The 17,570-nt window shown below is 53.7% G+C and overlaps 4 protein-coding genes across 4 annotated transcripts; 1 reads left to right on the forward strand and 3 right to left on the reverse strand.

The window, feature by feature from the left end:
• Positions 1-1,978: 1,978 nt before the first annotated feature.
• On the reverse strand, positions 1,979-3,532 carry CkaCkLH20_09869 (uncharacterized protein; the record flags this gene model as incomplete). Its single annotated transcript, XM_038892584.1, has 1 exon — positions 1,979-3,532. The coding sequence occupies one exon, from the start codon at positions 3,530-3,532 to the stop codon at positions 1,979-1,981; it is 1,554 nt and encodes a 517-aa protein (XP_038742151.1).
• Positions 3,533-5,165: 1,633 nt separating this feature from the next.
• CkaCkLH20_09870 (uncharacterized protein) lies at positions 5,166-6,446 on the forward strand (the record flags this gene model as incomplete). Its single annotated transcript, XM_038892585.1, has 1 exon — positions 5,166-6,446. One exon carries the CDS (start codon positions 5,166-5,168, stop codon positions 6,444-6,446), a length of 1,281 nt encoding a protein of 426 aa, XP_038742152.1.
• A 482-nt stretch (positions 6,447-6,928) lies between these two features.
• On the reverse strand, positions 6,929-9,020 carry CkaCkLH20_09871 (MFS multidrug transporter; the record flags this gene model as incomplete). The annotated part of the gene is made up of 2 exons (XM_038892586.1): positions 6,929-8,016; positions 8,360-9,020. The coding sequence occupies 2 exons, from the start codon at positions 9,018-9,020 to the stop codon at positions 6,929-6,931; spliced, it is 1,749 nt and encodes a 582-aa protein (XP_038742153.1).
• Positions 9,021-11,800: 2,780 nt separating this feature from the next.
• CkaCkLH20_09872 (uncharacterized protein) lies at positions 11,801-17,051 on the reverse strand (the record flags this gene model as incomplete). Its single annotated transcript, XM_038892587.1, has 9 exons — positions 11,801-12,108; positions 12,171-12,888; positions 14,489-14,857; positions 14,919-15,276; positions 15,346-15,542; positions 15,622-15,629; positions 15,680-15,820; positions 16,470-16,838; positions 16,898-17,051. 9 exons carry the CDS (start codon positions 17,049-17,051, stop codon positions 11,801-11,803), a joined length of 2,622 nt encoding a protein of 873 aa, XP_038742154.1.
• Positions 17,052-17,570: the final 519 nt, after the last annotated feature.

Here is a 17,570-nt window from a genome sequence, read left to right on the forward strand (position 1 = left end):
TCGAGGATCCAAGGTTCCTGATCCGATCGAATGGTCGTGTTGTCGGGTGGTCGAACGGTGTACTCGATGTCCTTGTGGAGGAAGAAGTACAACACGGGGCGATGTAGAAGAAAAGAGCAAGCAAAGTAACGCAGTGCGACTTCTCTCTAGATGCCTGTTAAAGTTTGACTTGAAGGAGATGCAGGGCACTGCTTACAGTACGAAGAGGCATGGAAGAAGCATTCATGCTGAAGGCGGTGGAGTCTCGTACGAATCGTTGATGTAGAGGTTGGGATTGAAACCAGTTTCGAAGATCTGATGAAAGGTTACAGACCAAATGAGCCAGTTCGTGAGGTTGCGCGTAAGCCTTGCTGGAACTGTAAAGATGTTGCAGAACGTTGTTGAGATGGCTTCGGAGCCATGAGTGGCTCTCGAGAGGGTCTAGGACCGAGTACTCGTAACTCTTGCCAAGTATCTCGAATGTTCGGTCTGATGGCATACCATCAATCTCCGTGAGGATGTCACTATAGATGTGAACTTGAGTAGGTATGATCATAGGATCTCAACCACAGTCTGTTACCTTTCGAGAATGAAATGAAGCTTATAAAAGAGCCTGCCGAGACTGGAATGATAGAGTGAGCAGAACAGTTTTGAGATTCGGGAGTTGGCAAAAGCAGTTACGTACTATTCATCACCATTTCTCAGCGAAAAGGTGCGCATCACTGGGTCGATTGACTGAAGTAGGCCCAGTGCGTGGAGGGGCCTCGCCCAGAAATACACCAGGCAGTACGCTGTGAGTAAGGACAGTGATATCCTGTCCGCAGTCGAGTTCGATAGTAATATCCACTGATTCTGGAGCACGGTAGCGAAACAAAACTCGGACAGATCCGTCAGGTGCTCCGGACGTAAGTGCAGTCGATTCTCGTCGGCCAATCTCAAAGCAATGGAAACAACTAGCAAGGTTGAGTTTGATAGCTGTTTAAGGTCAACTGGAACAGTTTCCAAGGAGTCCATGTTCATTCCCAATATGTCCCGTAGGGTAGAAAGTAAGTACTGGCACTGTAAAGTCGGACAGCGATGCAGTAGCTCAGCGATGAAGACAGGCAATAAGGTCGTTGAGTTGTCGTAGAGATCTTCGAGCGCTCTAGATATTTGCCAAAACGCCAATGTAGATGATGGGGTTTTTGAAGAATCAGATCGGATAAGACATGGGTCTAGCTGATCCGTTTCAAAGAGGTAGTCCGCGGCCGATGTGCCAGGGAGCGTAAAGTTGAGTCGGACTTTCGGCCAGTATATAAGCATCTTGAAGCCTGCAGCGGTGTGGAATTCAGGAGCTTTGATTAGGACTGACTGCCGATGCTCCGTCGAGTTGGTGTCAGAGGGTGTGGCTCCATGTCTCTTTGCCGCACGATGGTCGTGAGCTGTGGTCTGCTCAAGTAGCTTGACGCGTGTTTCAACATCTGCCAGGCGGGATAGGACAGACGTATCACTGTTTTCTTCAGCACTTTATCTCGCCTATGTTTTGCCTTCGACTTGCGATTGAGGCCGGATGTCTTTGCTTACGTTTCAAGGCTAGTTGGTGTCGGTCTATACGTGCACTCGCGACCCGAATGTCGACAGTGACTGCATATTGGACGGATTCCGTCGCACCGTGATTTCCTGTGACGGCAAGTATCACAGGCCAGATTGGTCTTGGGCGTCGGGGCCATCCTCGCAATAAAAATGAAAGTAGTCGAATATCATGATTGTAGATGATAGCAATAGTTGTCGATGAAAAGCGAATGCGAGATGTAAGGAGGGGAACGTGAACTTACCTTCCGGTGGAATATCGGCTAACACCACATGCAGTCGTTGCGGAGGGATGAGGGGGCACGCGACTCAAACTCATTCGGAGTGACAAACAAACCTTCTACTCCAAGCATGAAGAATCCGATTTCGTACGTCACCTGGAACCATACAGCAATGCTTGCGTTCGAAACAACTCATGTTTAGCTTATCATCATGACGATGCCGATGATACTAGAGCCTTCGAGCTGACCACTGTCTCTGATACTTGAATGACCGACTTGCCATGTCCAGCAGCGTCCACGTCCGCAAACCGATGCGTCTCCCATTTACGGACCGGAACCTCTTCAACGAAAAACCTCTCAAGCTCGAGGTTGCTTCGTCCGGTAGTTTCGCCCACGCAGAACCAGATGTATGTTAATGTGATAGTTGTTGTGCCGGCGTACACAAACCCGAGCATCGGGCCCAACTTTGCGTCGTAGTACAAGTAGGGGGAAACGAAAGCGATGACCCACACTGTCAGAAAGAAACAGATAATCGAACATGCCATGATTTTGTTCCTGTTTTTGCCAACGGCCATCTCAGAAGCAATGGTGAAAGCCAAAGGCCCCAGTGAGAAGTTGAAGCAGACGATGACGATGTAGGAGAAGACGACGATGGCGGCACTAATACCGGCCGAAAACGGGGTTCGTGTCGAGCCTAGCCCTCCAACGACAACAAGAGCACTGAGAATTCCGACCGTGCAGCTCAGCAGGGTTTTGCGGCGCGAAATTCGGTTGCCAAGTATGACCGAGACGGCGACAGAAATGACTTGAAGGGTGTTCGTTATGAGTGAGATGGTGAAGGCCTCTTTTATGCCAATCGATTGCGCAAATACTACGCCGTATGAGTAGAAGAACTGAATGCCGTTGATCTGCTGTGCAACCATAGCGCCGGATGAGAAAATGAGTTTCCGGCGCTCCGTGGGGTCCCGTATGAGTGAGATCCAGCTGGACTCTGCCGCATCGGCGGTCTCTCGTTGCACTGCGTCGTTCAATACCCGGACGTCGTATGCAGGGTTGTAGTTCGGTCGGCTTCTGTTGATCTTTCTCAGAGCGGTTTCGGCATTGGACAAGCGTCCTTTCGTCGCATACCACGTTGGGCTCTCTGGTGTAAAAGGCAGGGCTATTATCATCAATCCAGGAAGAAGAATGAGCAAGCCCATCGGAATCAGGTATGCGTTCCGGTTCGGAATGGCTGCGGTGCCTTGAGTGATGCCCGAGCCGACAAGCTGAGAGCAAGACTGCATGAATTGAAACATCATGAGTGCCGGGCCCCGAACAGCTAACGGAGCGACTTCGCCAATGTAGAGAAGACAAGTTACTGTGAATTGTCCAACGCCGAGGCCAATGAGTATTCGACCAAGAACAATCAGACCTTCGATGCCGTGCGCAGTGAGCTGAACGATTGCTCCGGCGATGATACAGAAAGAGGCGAGATAGAATACGGCTTTGCGGCCCCAGCGATCGTTTATCGGGGCGGCGAAGAGAGCTCCCAAGAGTTCGCCGACGTAGATGATTGAGGCCGTTAGCGACATGAAAGATGTAGTCAGGGCTTTGCGATTGTCGCCATCAGTCGTAGTGCCGTAATCATCGATGAATGGGCGCATGCCCAGGAGGCCGGTGTAATAAATCTGATCGTAGCCGTAGCAGAGGGCGCCGAAAGTTGAGACACCACAGTAGGCTAAAGCCCAAGCGTTGGACCGCCAGTCAATGTCGAATATAGCCATGGTGAGGAGATGCGAATTTGAGACCCGAGACTCGAATGAATGATGACGGGCACTCTTTCAATGAAGGCAAATGATTCAATCCATCACACTGATGAATTCTGAGGAGATGAATTTGGCAGCTGACATCTTTCATAGCCTGGAATGGTGAACCTCTGAAGAAAACTTATCACGACAACTGAAACTCAGCGGAGGTGATTTACCCAGAAACAATACCATGTCCTCAGGAATCAAGAGGCGTGGAAGAGGGAAATTTACCCTAAAGTTACTTCCCTAATATTTTGATAGCTACCTCGCTAAATTTGACTTTCCTGAAGCATTTGAGCAGAACTCGGCTTGGAACAGAATACCGCATGGATGCCCTGGCTAGTACCAAGCTTCGGGGGAGCCTCCGGCGGAGCGTCCCGATGTCGATCCCCCGCATTCTGAGTCGTACACCACTTCAGTTTGCGGAGCAACATGGCCGGTGCCCAAACACCTCTAAACACACGAGATGATCTAGGTATCTGAAGTGCCAATGAATTGAGTATGCGTTCATGAATATTGAAGCTGCGGTAGGCGTCGCCTCCGATTTTGCCAGTCCTGCCATCGATAGAATCATAATGGCTGAGACCACGGGAACTGACAGCGTCTCATACATCACCCATCAAAGAGGACGAGAAAGATTTGCTGATCTTAACTCAGACATCATCCGATGCAACGTTTCCGAAGAACCGAGGGAATCACCAACTCAAGCTGGCTCTTCACAATACCTATTCTGCAGCCCAAAACTATTCCAGTTGGGTGTCAACCTCACCGCCAATACGAACTTCTTACCGTCCCATCTACACCAACTTCAACTCATGTCGCCCGTGGCATAATTTATCAAGATAAATTCTTAGGGTCTATTCCTGAGTGTTGATTACTGAACACAACATGTCTCTGACGCTTGACGAAGCCTCAATCTGAGACGCGGAGACTGGGATTTGAAGAGAGGATGAGGAGAAACGGGGATGTTCACTCTCCAGGAAGATTGATGTGCATACAGCACAGTGGCCGTCATCAAGGCGCTGTTGGAGAACTTCCGCGGACACATCATGGCTGACTTCAGCTGTATCGATCAGACGAGGCGACATACTTCATCAACCAAAGAGGGACAGAACCTGGATGCTGGAGAACGTTTGGTCAATGGGCAAACACAGCTTGCCGCCCCTCCACTTGAGATCCCTGGATCGCTGCTCGATCAAGCTTTGATGACAGCACTTTAGTGGGCTCGCATTGCGAGCGGGTGCGCTTGCGCATGATAAACGACACTTTTGGATGATTTCAAGAATTTGCGATCTGCGCCTTGGTATGATCAACACATGCTGATGTAACGTCATGCAAAGACCTCTCTCCGCCATTCCTCCTTTCTTTCGGAGCATCCCCCGACGGAGCTATTCCGATATTTTGGCCCAAGCCGCATCTCCGAGATCAAACGAGATCTACTCTACAGGCTACCCCCACGTCTTCAAATAGCCCCCGCGACAGTAGTCGTAGAAGCATTTGTCCTATACTCGGGCTGTGAGCTGACTGCTCTATATAAGTCAAATGGATGCCCGAAGCTCTCGCATCCTTTTTCGATTGATCGTCTTATGACCTCTTAAGTAGTTTTAAGATGTCTTACATCGTGGGCCTGAACAGCGGCTCATCTTTTGATGGCGTTGATGTTGTTCTCTGCCAGATCAGTATCGCGGAGGATGGACACCCTTCCCGACCTCAATATGTAGATGGCCTTACCGTGGACTGGCCACCAGAACTATCGCCACTCATCCTCCGAGCCTTCAACAACGACCTGACCATCTTCGAGATGACGCGCCTGAACTACGCCGCCGGCGCGCTCTACGCCGAAGCCGCCAATGGCCTCATCCAGAAGAACAACCTGAAGCCACAAGATATCGACGTCATCGGCTACGATGGCCAGACCATCTACCAAGAGCCCCCAGACCGGGTCAAAGAACGCGAGTACGTCCAGAGCGGCAACAAGAGCCTCGTCGACCGCTGGCTCAAAGGCGGCTACCCGTGCGGGTTCTTCATCGCCGAGTCCGGCGTCGTCGCCGCCCTGACGGACGTCGACACCGTCACCCAGTTCCGACCTATCGATCACGCCCTCGGAGGATCCGCCGCGCCGCTGATGCAGTATCTCGACTTCGTCGCGTTTCGGAACGACGGCCCCACGGTCACGCTCAACATCGGCGGGATAGCCAACTTGCAACTTGCGGATGCGGACCGCAGCAAGATGATGGCGTTCGATACGGGTCCTGGGAACGTCATGATGGATCACGTCTGCAAAGCTCGCACGGGACTGGGCTACGACAAGGATGGACAGCTCGCGGCGCAGGGTCAGATCATTCCCGGTCTACTTGAAGATCTGCTAAAGCACGACTTCTTCAAACGGAAGCCGCCGAGGTCTGCGTGGCGGCTTGACTTCGGCGCTGCCTACGCGGATGCCGTCCTCGAGAAATATGCTACCGAGTCCACGGAGGATCTGCTCGCGACTTTGACGCGGTTTACCGTGGTATCGATATCGAACAGCCTGGCGGACTTCATCCTTCCACGAGCCAAGGTGTCGCGAGTCGTGGCTTCCGGGGGCGGGACGCGGAATGCGACGTTGATGAGAGACCTGGGGAAGGAAGTTGCTCGTCACGGGCCGGAGCTAGTGACCAGCGACGAGTATGGGATGCCCTCCGCCTACAAGGAAGCCATCAAGTTCGCGACCCTGGCGTTCGCCAACAAACGGAGTCTTGCAAATAACATCCCGGCTGCTGGGGGCGCTGTCAAGTTTGCCTCTCTTGGTAAGCTCAGCCTGGCACCTCGGAAAGCTAAGAACGCGGAGCCAGTCATTGGGAGAAATGAGAGAGTTTTGGGTCTGGTGTCCCACCATTCGGTCTCATCGTAGTTACTTGATAGTCGCTTTCATCATCGAGTTGATACCACTTGATTCCGAAGCTTGATACTTTTGAGCATATGCCGCCAAAAAGCCCAGCAAACAAAAGCTCTATGAAACGAGTCTTGCATCATGTATTTTTTTTCGAACGTGTGAAGCGACGAGGTCAAAAGTAGTTCAACCATCCAGTATGGCTCAAAAGCTGAGCGAATGAGTTGCGATGAGCCGTCAGGGGAGCGGTATTGAAATAGTCCATAGACTTCTATTACTATGATTATGCGATGAGATGTCTATCTAGTATGAGTTGAATGAGGCTCCTGTAGCCGCCGTGATAAATACTCTAAATGATGCCAAAAATAACTCCTCGCAATGCTGAACGTGTCATGACGTAGACACGTGTGCCTCCGGGTATCATCATCTATCCCACCATCTAAACATACTTTTTTTGGTAACCGTGATCTGTAGAGGAAAAAATGTCGTCGCATCAAAGACGCTTAGGCCTGCTGCTTGCGAGCGGCCTCATCATCTTCGGCGCGGAGCTCGCCCTGCACCGTGCGCTCGTCATCAGACATGACGCCGGCGGAGTGGGCGCGCTCGCGCTCGTTCTTCTCCTCCTCGGCCATGGCCTCGTCCTCGGTGGTCTCCTCGTGGGTCTTGCGCATGCGCTCCAAGACGGCGGCGGCCTCGGCGGCGTACGAGCACTTGGCGCGGATGATGTGACCGTACTTGTAGAAGAGGAAGGGGAAGGGGAGGCAGGCGAGGGCGAGGAAGGCGGGGATGGAGGAGGCCCAGTGGATGCCGAGGTTCTCGTACATCTGGGTGGTGAAGAGGGGGAACGCGGCGCCGAAGAGGGAACGCAAGACGGAGTTGGCGGCCAGGACGGATGCGGCGAAGACGACGTAGGAGTCAATGAGGTAGTTGAGCAGACTCAGGAAGACGAGGACGAGGCCGGCGGCGAAGAATCCGGAGGCGATGATCGAGACGACCCAGTGGATCTCGGGACCGTTGGTCCAGGCGAACCAGAAAAGACCAATGGGCAGGAGGCAGGCGCCGACCATGGATGGAGGGAGTCTAGCTTCGGGGGGAGCAAAACCGCCGTGGGCCTTGGAGACCTTGATGTAGCGTCGGCTGTCGAAACCGGTGTAGATGACGGCAAAGATCATACCAACGGCAACACCCAGGAAGGCGAGACCGCCAACACCAGGAGACCAGCCACGGCCACGCTGAAAGACGATCGGGAAGGCGGCGAAGAGCATGTACAAAGTACCGTATACAATTGCCATATAGATGGCGGTCAGAAGAACGATGGGCTCCTTGAAAAGAAGGATCCAAGGGCGGGACAGGGCGACCTTGAATTGCTGGCCGATGGTCTTGCGGCCCTGGTGAGCCTCGTACTTGGAGACGTACTGCTTGCCGGTGATTTTTTCAAGCTTCTCGGCACGGCGACGGAGAAGGACGGGGGCGTAAGTCTCGGGGACGGTGAAGGTCACGATGATGAGAATGACACCGGTGAAGATGGCCATGAGGCCCTCAATCCAGCGCCAACCCTCAGCGACACCAAGAAAGCCACCAACGATGGGGCCTACATAATTCCATTGTTAGTCAAAAATTTCGTCTCACAAAGCGGTGGAAGTGATTATGAAGAAGGTGAAATGTCTCGAGGGGTGCCCGGCGTAGGCGACTGGGATACCGGACGCCGGCGAAGTGGAGCACGGACCTCCGCCAGGACCCACCAGCTGCCCGTTCCGGCCGCTCGGCCGCGCCAGGTCCCGGAGCCGCAAGACCGGCTCCGTATTGGCAAGTATACCAACACAGGGCTTTCATGGTTTGGGGGACCAGGCCGCAGGACCATATTTCTGGCTCCGCATAGGCAAATACACCAGTACAGGGGTTTCATGGGTTGAGATGAACGAGATTCGACGTACCTATCGAAGGACCCAAGAACGGGGCTGCAGCAAAGATAGCAGTGGCCAAGCCACGCTGCTCGGCGTTGAACATATCGGCAATAACACCGCCAGCGTTAGTCAGGGGCGAAGAGCCGAAGGCACCGGCGAAGAACCGGAGGACGATGAGCGTCTCGATGTTCTGAGCACCAGCGGCTCCGGCGTTGAAGGCAGTGAGACAGATGTAAGTGCCGATGAACAAGAACTGACGGCCGAAGATTTCTGATAGCGGAGCCCAGGCTAGGGGACCGCAAGCGAAGCCTACTACGAAAAGAGAGACTCCAAGGATGCCAATCTCAGTAGAAACACCAAAAGTGCGAATAACCTCAGCGATGCCGCCAGAGTAGGCGGTGCTGACGAAGGCAACCGCGAGGGTCGCGATTGCCTGGAGAATGGTAAAGGTCCACTTTTTCCACATGGGAAAGGTCTGTGGGTTATGGGCATCTTCGGGAAGGAAGTCGACAACGAAAGGCGACTCGGGCGTACCCTCACCGGGGTACTTTCGTTCCAGCACGGCCGGTGTGACGCCGGCCTGGTCGAAGAGGACGTGGAAGTAGTTGGCCTTGTTGACGGGCTTCTGGGCCTCGATATCGGCCTCGGTCACGGTCATCGAGGACGATGAAGACTGAGGCGCTGACGCCATTGTGATGGGAGTGTTTGTTGTGATCGAACTCGTGGTATCCTCGTGGTGGTAAGGCGGACCCGCGGTGGGTGGCCTGATAAGCTTATATCGTAGCGGATGTCAGACTGGACTGTGCTTTCGTTGACGATCGTCGACGCTCGAGGTCGAGACTGATGTTCCGGGTCGGGGATGATGAGCAGGAGATCTGAGGCGAGATCTGAATCCCGGAGAACTGGGACGGCGCATGTTCTATATACTGCGCCAGGCCGGGTGGCCGCAGTGGAGATTTCTAATGCGAATTCCATGCCCTTCACCCTTTGTCGGTGCCCGTATCACAACAGATTCTCCATCGGGGCGGACTGGCAGGGGGTGTGTGATGGGAAGAGATCCACCGGTCATGGTGTAAGCCCACCCGGACGGGATGGCTTCCGCGTGCACAATTCTTTGGCGCAGCACTCTGCATCCGTGGTAGTCCATGACTCCATGACCACGGAGGGTCGGGGTGGCTTTCCGGGGACAACATGGCCGAAGGGTTTATCTCCGGGTCGGGCGCAGTCGATGCCTCACTGGTGTCGCGGGCTAGTGCAAGCGGCACGTCGTGTAAGCGTCGCAGATTTGGTAGATTTCAAAGCAATTCATCCCGTGAGAAGCGTCCGAAAGGTGCAGCATCGTCTGGGCGTGCTTGGATGAATAGGCATTGCAACCCTGAAACTTTTTGAAGACGGGATTGAGAGTTGAGATTGATGTGATGCCAAGGATCAATTGCAGGAACACTACAGAGTGCCCCATACCAAGATAGACTCTTTTCAAGCTGCGATGGCAGATACCCTCCTCTTGAGAACAGGACGAACGGGATTGCATAACTCGGCTCTCAGTTATGCAGGCTTACGGCAGGTGGGGCCTTATGGTCGGCTCTCCGTCCAAATCGGATACGTACCTGCTTATGCATCGGCGGAATGACGTGTGGGCTAGGCGGAAGGACCCTCAACAACGGTCACACCGGGCTCTATCGACCGAAAACAACGTGGTCAAGGGCTATTTTAGCGGCTCAAAGCTCGCTTGCAGAGCCCCACAAGCCGGGATGTCGGCGGGTCGACCCTCCGTGCCGAGGTCGATTTGACGCCTTTTTTCGTTTTTCATGTCCCAACTCCAACGGAATTGGTCGACTTCCAACCCCCGTATCGTATCCCCTTTTCTCAGGTTGACAGGTACGGCCATTTCTAATTACAAAGCCAGAATGGGATTTGAGACGACCGTTCGGACTTTGTCCAGTTCATCCCTAACAACGGACGCGCACGCGCTCGTAATCGGATGGTGCGAGGAGGCCGACCGACTAAATATGTCTGGTCTGAATCATATTCCAAGGATAGAGAAAGCCTGGCGACCGGCCCACCAACATACGAGGCCGCAAACAGTCAGATTGCATGGCCGACTTCACCCACGGAGCGGATGAACTGAGAGCAAGGGGCTTATCGTCTGTTGAGGACTTGGTATCTCCGGGCTGCCTGATCTGGATACATGTTCAGGATCTCATGCTTGACGATAAGAGATGATGCACGTTGAGCGCAACCATTCACCAACCAACAAACCATAGCATGCCGTTTTGGGAGCAGATTGGCATGCATCGAAAGAGGTCTCGTCTCGGAGCATCGGCCGCGACCCTCGCGAATATCAATGCTAGCGCGCGAAGCAGACCGGACGTCCCCTCGATTAGAATCGCTCACACACGGCGATTACATTCGCGACCTACTAGTCTTCTAGCGTCGGTGTATGGAATGTCTCTCGCTCGGCATTTTCGTCATCGAAAGAACCTCTACGAATCCGTCTCTGACCCAACGATCAACAACGCTCTCCATTCGGAGCCGGTCCACCTTCGGGACCGATTCGAATTTCGTTCTTTTCGGGCCTGATCGAAGTGTCCAGCTGGCAGATCACCGGCGACCGCGGCCCAGGGAGGCCCCCTGCTTCACCCTGTCAGACTTGGCTCCCAAGCCGTCGGCTCTTGAGTCTTGGAGGGAAAATCTCTTAAAATTGTGCTTGTTTGCCCTGGTTCAATTTGCCTGGACCGCGCCGCCGTGCCAACTTCCGCACCTGGTCAGCCCATAAATTCTGGATCCCGTCCATGGGTTCTGGAATCCCCATTCGACGATGGCCGAGGTTGATGGCTTTTTCATTAGAAAATCGACTCCACTGTTTGCTTATCAACTTTTTTTTTCCTCACTGTTTGTCCTGTTCTTTACCTCGGCCAGACCAAGCCCTACTTGGGAAAAGTCGAGGACTTGGCGCGGCGGACTTTTTTGTTTGGTATTTACGGCGATTGCAGGCGCACACTTCTTCGCGGAACGGAGCCGTTTGCAATCCTTCCGGCATGGGTTTATCGGCCTTTGACCGAACTTATTACGAAGCCACGTTTCGATGTGCCTCGGCTGCCGCAGTTGTGGCTTGCTGCCCAGCCCGAAAAGAATAAATAGACTCGGCTTCAATGTCACCCTGCTAAAAATCCCATGCAAGTGGATGCGACCACAACCGGATTCAAACTAAACGACGATCGATGAAAATGAGCTTAAAGCAGATAAGTCGACACGTTCTAGAATGGATGGACCGCGTCCGAGCAAGCCGTCCGTGCGACTCTTATTGCGGGAAATATTGACTTCTCTTTGGCTTTTTTTTCACTTCCCTGGAATCTTTTTATGTACTTTTCGTGCAGATGAGATGAGAAAACGCAAGTGCAGGATCCATTGACGCCGTAGTCTATCATCCCTCCCCTCCCTTCCGCATCATCACCATGAGCCTCATAAAACTCAGCAGTCTCGTCCCTTCCGCGCGTCCGCCAGACGTATCCCGCCTCGACTTCTGAAGTGCCTCATGTAATCCGAGTTGGGCCCCGCGGCGCGCCGGCTCCGGTCCGCCAGCACGAGCCCCTCGGCGAATCTGGTCATCTCGTTGAGGCTGGCCCCGAACAGCTTCATCAACTCCGGCCACGCGTCAAAGTGCTCCGCCGAGTCGACCTTGATCTCGACCAGACGGAGCTGGTTTCCCGTGGAGATGATGGGGAGGAGGTGCTGCAGCAAAGAAGTCTTCAGGTCTTGCCTCTCCTTCTCCAACAGATCTGTTCGTGACGTCAGCTTCGAAGATTCTCAGATATGAGCAAGTGCTCTCATCTAAACTCACAACACAACCGCAGCCCAAACTCAATGTCGACGACGTCTTCCGCGTCCACGAGCTGGATGAACGGCACCGTGTGATTCCAAACCAGCATCCTCGTAACCTTCTCAAAAGCCTTGCTCTCATTGAGCAACCCCGCCGCCAGACCCAACCGCCACAGGTCGCCGACGGTCAGATGCTCGATCGACGGCTCGTGGTACAGAAGCATCGTCTGCGACGCATATTTCAGAGCGTCCACGAGGTCGTACTTGTCAGCGACGACCGCGACCTCCAGGACGGAATCCGCCGCCGCGATCTGACACACGCGCGAGTTCTGGTGGTGCAGGATGTTCAGGATGAGCTCCATGATCTCCGGGTCCTCGTCGGGCAGGTTGATCTTGACGGGCTCCCCGCCCCTGTCGAGCAGCTTCTGGCCCTCCCTGAAGCGCGACGACAGCATCGCGTTGAACACTCTCGAGGCGCGCTTGAGGATGAGCGAGTCCACGCGCAGCTCCGCCGTCTCCTCGCCCAGCCCGACGACGAGGATCACGTCGCCGTCCGGCACGACGGGGACGCCGCTGTGCTGGTTGCGCGACCACATCCGCGCCGCGAAGCTGGCGGGCGAGCGCACCTCGAAGAACTTTTCCGACGAGGTCGTCGTCGTCGTCGTCGTTACCATGTTGGGCTTGTCGATGGTCATTTCTTTGCTCAGCGGGTCCATGTCTTTGTTGACGCCGATGTGTTTCTGCGGCGATGATGAGCTGCGACGGTTTCGTCTGCAACAAGGCGATTTTTTTTTTACCTGGCCAGGACCCCTCTCAGTCTGCTGCAAGGCTGAGGATGGGGTTTGCGTGTTCGCTGTCCTTAAACATCGCCACCGTTTAGGCTTTTCCCCTCCCTTCAAACGCGGCGGTATCCCCTCTCCCAGCTCCAAGAGTCAGTCACGTCCTTTTTCGGTTGGGTTCTTACTGTGGCCAGCTCCTCCGCATCCTACGAGCTGCCGGGAAGACCCAGGTCCCTCGGGCTCGGATGAGACGCCAGGCGCGAGCAAGAATCTCTTGGTGGTGTTTCCCCCGACTCAGCTGGTGCGGACCGCAACGTTTGGGAAGCGCAGGCGGGGGATCGGAAGGATTGAGGGGGCCAATGTCGTCAGGGCCGAGGCTTGTTTCGCGTGAGGATCGACGGGAAGGTGTCGGAGCGGTGGCCGGGTTGCCCCAGCCGTTCGTGGGCCGGATTCGGGATGACGACGGTTTTTGCGGGACGAAGATTGGCCGTTTCTGGTGTGGTCCGTCTGCCCTGCCCCTCGTCCATGTGCGAGGACCGACGTAAACTTTGCCAGTGCATTCAGCTCGCTCCTCGATCGGAGGAGGAGGCTTTGGTTTGATCTTGCCCCGGATTTCTGACCGTTTCGGGTCGACGGTCGACAGCTGTCAATTGCCGTGGCTTATCGCGGCGGTGGTTCTGAGGGAGCAGGACAGGGAAGAGGAGGAGATGGTGGCTCGAGCTTGGTCGGAGTGTTTGAACCTTATCTATAGTCTGAAGTCAGGCTTACTTGGACTACTGCGTCGGTAGTTGAACCCAGAAGGATGTTTTCAGTCTGTTATCTGGCTCGTGGGGATCCTCGCGACACTTGAAGTCCTCCACGATGACGTTGAGCTAGGGCCTCTTGCGAGATTCGGCGAACGCAGCATAAAACTCAATTGAAGATAAATCCTCTACCCCGAGAACAATCAAAGACTGTGCGTCTGTGCAGGGACAGATCAGCTCTTCATTCAACTACCTCTCTAACGATCTGCTACTACTAGTGTATCTATTGTTGTTGTTACTCGTATTGTTATCATTGTTTCCGTTATCGTTGCTATCTCTACTGTCGTTCTTGTTTCTATTGTTGTCGTCCTTATCTCTATCGTCGTTGCTGTTGTCTCTATTGTCGTCGTCGTTCTCTCTGTTGTCGCTGTCGCTGTCTCTGTCGTCCTTGATTTATTCATGTTGGTCTGTATCCTTGACGGACGTTATGTATAAGGAGAGGGTAGGAACGGAAAGGTAAGGACTATCGAACCGAATGGGTCGCTGCTCCGCATTATGGACTTGGACTTCAACACATTTTCTACGTTCTTACACAGATACTTAATAAAAGAAACCAGAGACTGTCAACTAAAAGTGCATAGAGCAGGGAGGAAAGATGCAACGCACGCAACTTTAGTGCATTGATAAGTGGGATTGTGAGCAACACTCGGCATGAAGCTGAGAACGAATTAACAGCTTCACAGCTCATCCCTCTCCCTTCCTCCAATCTTAATCTTCAACCCCGGAATATTCTTCACCTTCAAATTATGCCTCCCCACGATCCTCACATTCCCACCACCACCTCCGGTATCCTCCGCAGCCGGCTCTTGCCCCGGCGGCGTCCATGCCTTCACACGCCCCTGCCACACATCCAGCCCCCAGCTCTGCAGCTCCCCCGGCGTGAACCCACGCCCCTTCGGGTACGGGTATATCCGCCCGTTGGACACCTGGTGGACCGCGCCGGCCGGCCATCCGTCCCTCGCGGGGTCGAGGCCGAGCTTGGCGGGGAGGTCCGGGAAGTAGGCCGGGTCAGCGGTGACGCAGGTCAGGGAGGCGTATTGCTTCTTTGCGAAGGAGTGGAGTTGGGAGCGCAGCGTGGCGCGGGTTGAGGGGTCGGGGTGGAAGATGTAGACCATTGGCCAAGCGCGCTTTCCGGCTGTCAGTCTTTTTTTTTTCATATTTTGTGGTGGGAGGGATTATGTGACGTACGTCGAGTAAATGTTGACGATTCGCGACAGAGAGTTCCGAAATAACAGGCCGCGAGGTCTCGAGGATCCAGGACTTGAGGCCCTCGGCACCCGAGGTCCAGGTGTGCGCGCTCTCGTCGTCGCGCTTGTGACAGACTACTTTTGCATCTCCTCCAAGATCCTCCACGATGCCGAAGGTGAACTCGGTCCAGTGCGTCTCCGCGACGGCCTCGAAGGCCTCGCGGAGGTTCGACTCCGAGGGGGGGAAGTTGGCGATGCAGACGAAGGAGTCGATGGTTTTGAAGGATTCTGCTTCTTCTGGTGTGAGTTTGGTGGGGATGTGGGAGGATCTTGAGGCGCGGGAGATGAAGTGGAGCATGCTAAGTGAATGTCAGTAATAGAGGGTATAATATAATCATCGCAAGCGAAGTACGCATGTTGGAACTCACTCGTCGCTAGTCCGGGGACCGTTGTACTCGGCAACCGGCGTCTGGTCGCGGTAGAGTTTGATGGCGGGGTAGCCGAGATTATCTGGGCATCTTGTGTCGTCGGGACAGGAGTCTATCCATTCCATCGGGAAATCAGTCGCGGACGACCTGACGGCAGCCCATTCTGGCTCTAAGGCTTTGGCGACCTCGGTTGATGGCTGGGAGTGCCCGTGAGTCAGCGGTTGGGTTCGGGGCGAAGGATGAAGGTTAAGGTAGAGTTGATCCCGCGAGGATTACCGTGACGTCTGTGATGGAAGGTCAGAATTGTGTGATGAGAAAGTTTGGATGAACTCACATGCGACTAGCTTGAGGGTGGGAAGACCGATGTCGGGTTCTGCTCGCAGCGGGGCCTGGTCTTGGGACTGCGCGTTTGCGAATTGAACGAGTAAGGGCAGCCAGGAACTGAACTGGGTCATCCTGTGAGTCAGCATCATGACTTTATGTCATGTCAAAAGAGACGCGAAGGTGTTGAGGATGGGAAGTGAGGTTTTCTGGATGGGAACATGGTGGGATGTCGTTTACAACCCCTGTCGATGTTCAGACAGGGGTGTTCCTCCTGAAGCAGGGGGAACGCGGTCTGGACCACATCGCATGAAACGTCACTTATTGCCAAGTCGGGATGTGAAGACCTCTCTATCATTCGCTACTTGTAAAGTCAACTTACTAGTCAACCAATCCAGATTGGTTCATCCTGGCGGCAGATGCTGCTGTTGGTGATGTCGAGAAGACAGGAAAGAAAAAACAATCAGAAGGAGGCAAGAGAAAGGTATTTATACCAACAAGAATTAGAACATTGTATGACAATATGACAACAAAGGCGCTGTTGGCCTGTTGAGGGGAGTTGCTGTGTCCTATGACTAAGTCCATAGAGCGATGTGATCAATCCAACAGGTAGTTATACATTCGTAAAGGCTTTGTTGCCATGACAAGAGAAGCGCGGGGTGAATTCTGACGAGTGTAGCCCTGAGAGCAGTACCCGTGGAGGAAGAACAAGATAGTGAATAAACAAAAGGCTTAAACAGGAGGGAGGGGAAACGCTCCAAGGGTCAAGCCAACAACAGTTGACGCCCGGAAATCTTGCAGACCAGGCCAGAGCTGTTCCCGAAGCTCAAAAGGCATCATGTATGTGTGACCGTTCTCATCCGCCTCGTTCTGGTCCACCACCTCAATCTCCTGTCCATTCTGGGAGCGAATCTTCTTGATGCCACAGAAGCGTTTGAGTTCGTGCCAGAGTTCAATGGTGGATTGGTTCTGCTGTCTTCTGAAGTGCAGATGGGTTCGGAGGAAGGCAGCAGCTATGCTCTTGGCAACCCTCTCCGCAAGCGTATCGTTGGGGCCTGACATGGCCCTGAGATCAAGACCTTCAGGGGAGGCAAGAAGCGCGTTGGTCCACGAGAGATCGACCACGGTATTGAGGGAAGCTAAAGCGTGGCCACGGGCGCGTTCCAGCTCAACTATAGTAAAATGTCAGTGGGATTCATGATAAAGTGAGGTGTGACAAAGGTAAACAAACCACAGATAGGCCATTGCGCACTCCAATGTTCCCCCTTCAAGAGCGTTGTCATGAGGGATGCATAGGTATGGCGTTGCTTCACCTTCAAGATAAGGCTGCGGGTAGCCTGCTGGAAGACCTCAGAGTTCTGGCAGTAATATGCCGCCATGAGCATTTTCCATGTATCGTCGGGGGCCATGTCGGCAGCGACATAAAGCACGGTACTCTAAACCGGCCCAATCTCCTGCAGACATCCCTGGTCGAGAGCCATGGAGACAACACGAAGGATGACTTCTGAGGTTCTTGGCAGGTTTGCAGGAGGAGGGGTAATAGGTGTGCCGGTTTGGAGAATATTCATTATCTCGGACATAGCCAGTTGGTTCAAACCAACGACCTGCAGTGCATCCATATTAATGGGTGATGAGTGTGAAGCGTTGTTCTTATTTGGTGATGTTTGTGCTGAAAAACGAGCAACGAGGGTAGTTGGTTGATGGGCAACACTGAGGTGGTGAGGTGTCGATGGAGGAAGAATGTGGGAGGGTAGCAAGGGTGGGAGAGTAAAAGATTGGCCTGTTGACAAGGTCGACAAAAAAATCTTCATGTCTAGGCCAACCGCTCGTGGTCGCTCCTCAGATGGGCCAATGAGAGATGAGAGCGCAGTTGTAAAAGTAAACAAACCGTCTTGATAAAATCC

This window comes from Colletotrichum karsti (genome assembly GCF_011947395.1).
Source record: "Colletotrichum karsti strain CkLH20 chromosome Unknown Scaffold36, whole genome shotgun sequence".
Taxonomy (NCBI): domain Eukaryota; kingdom Fungi; phylum Ascomycota; class Sordariomycetes; order Glomerellales; family Glomerellaceae; genus Colletotrichum; species Colletotrichum karsti.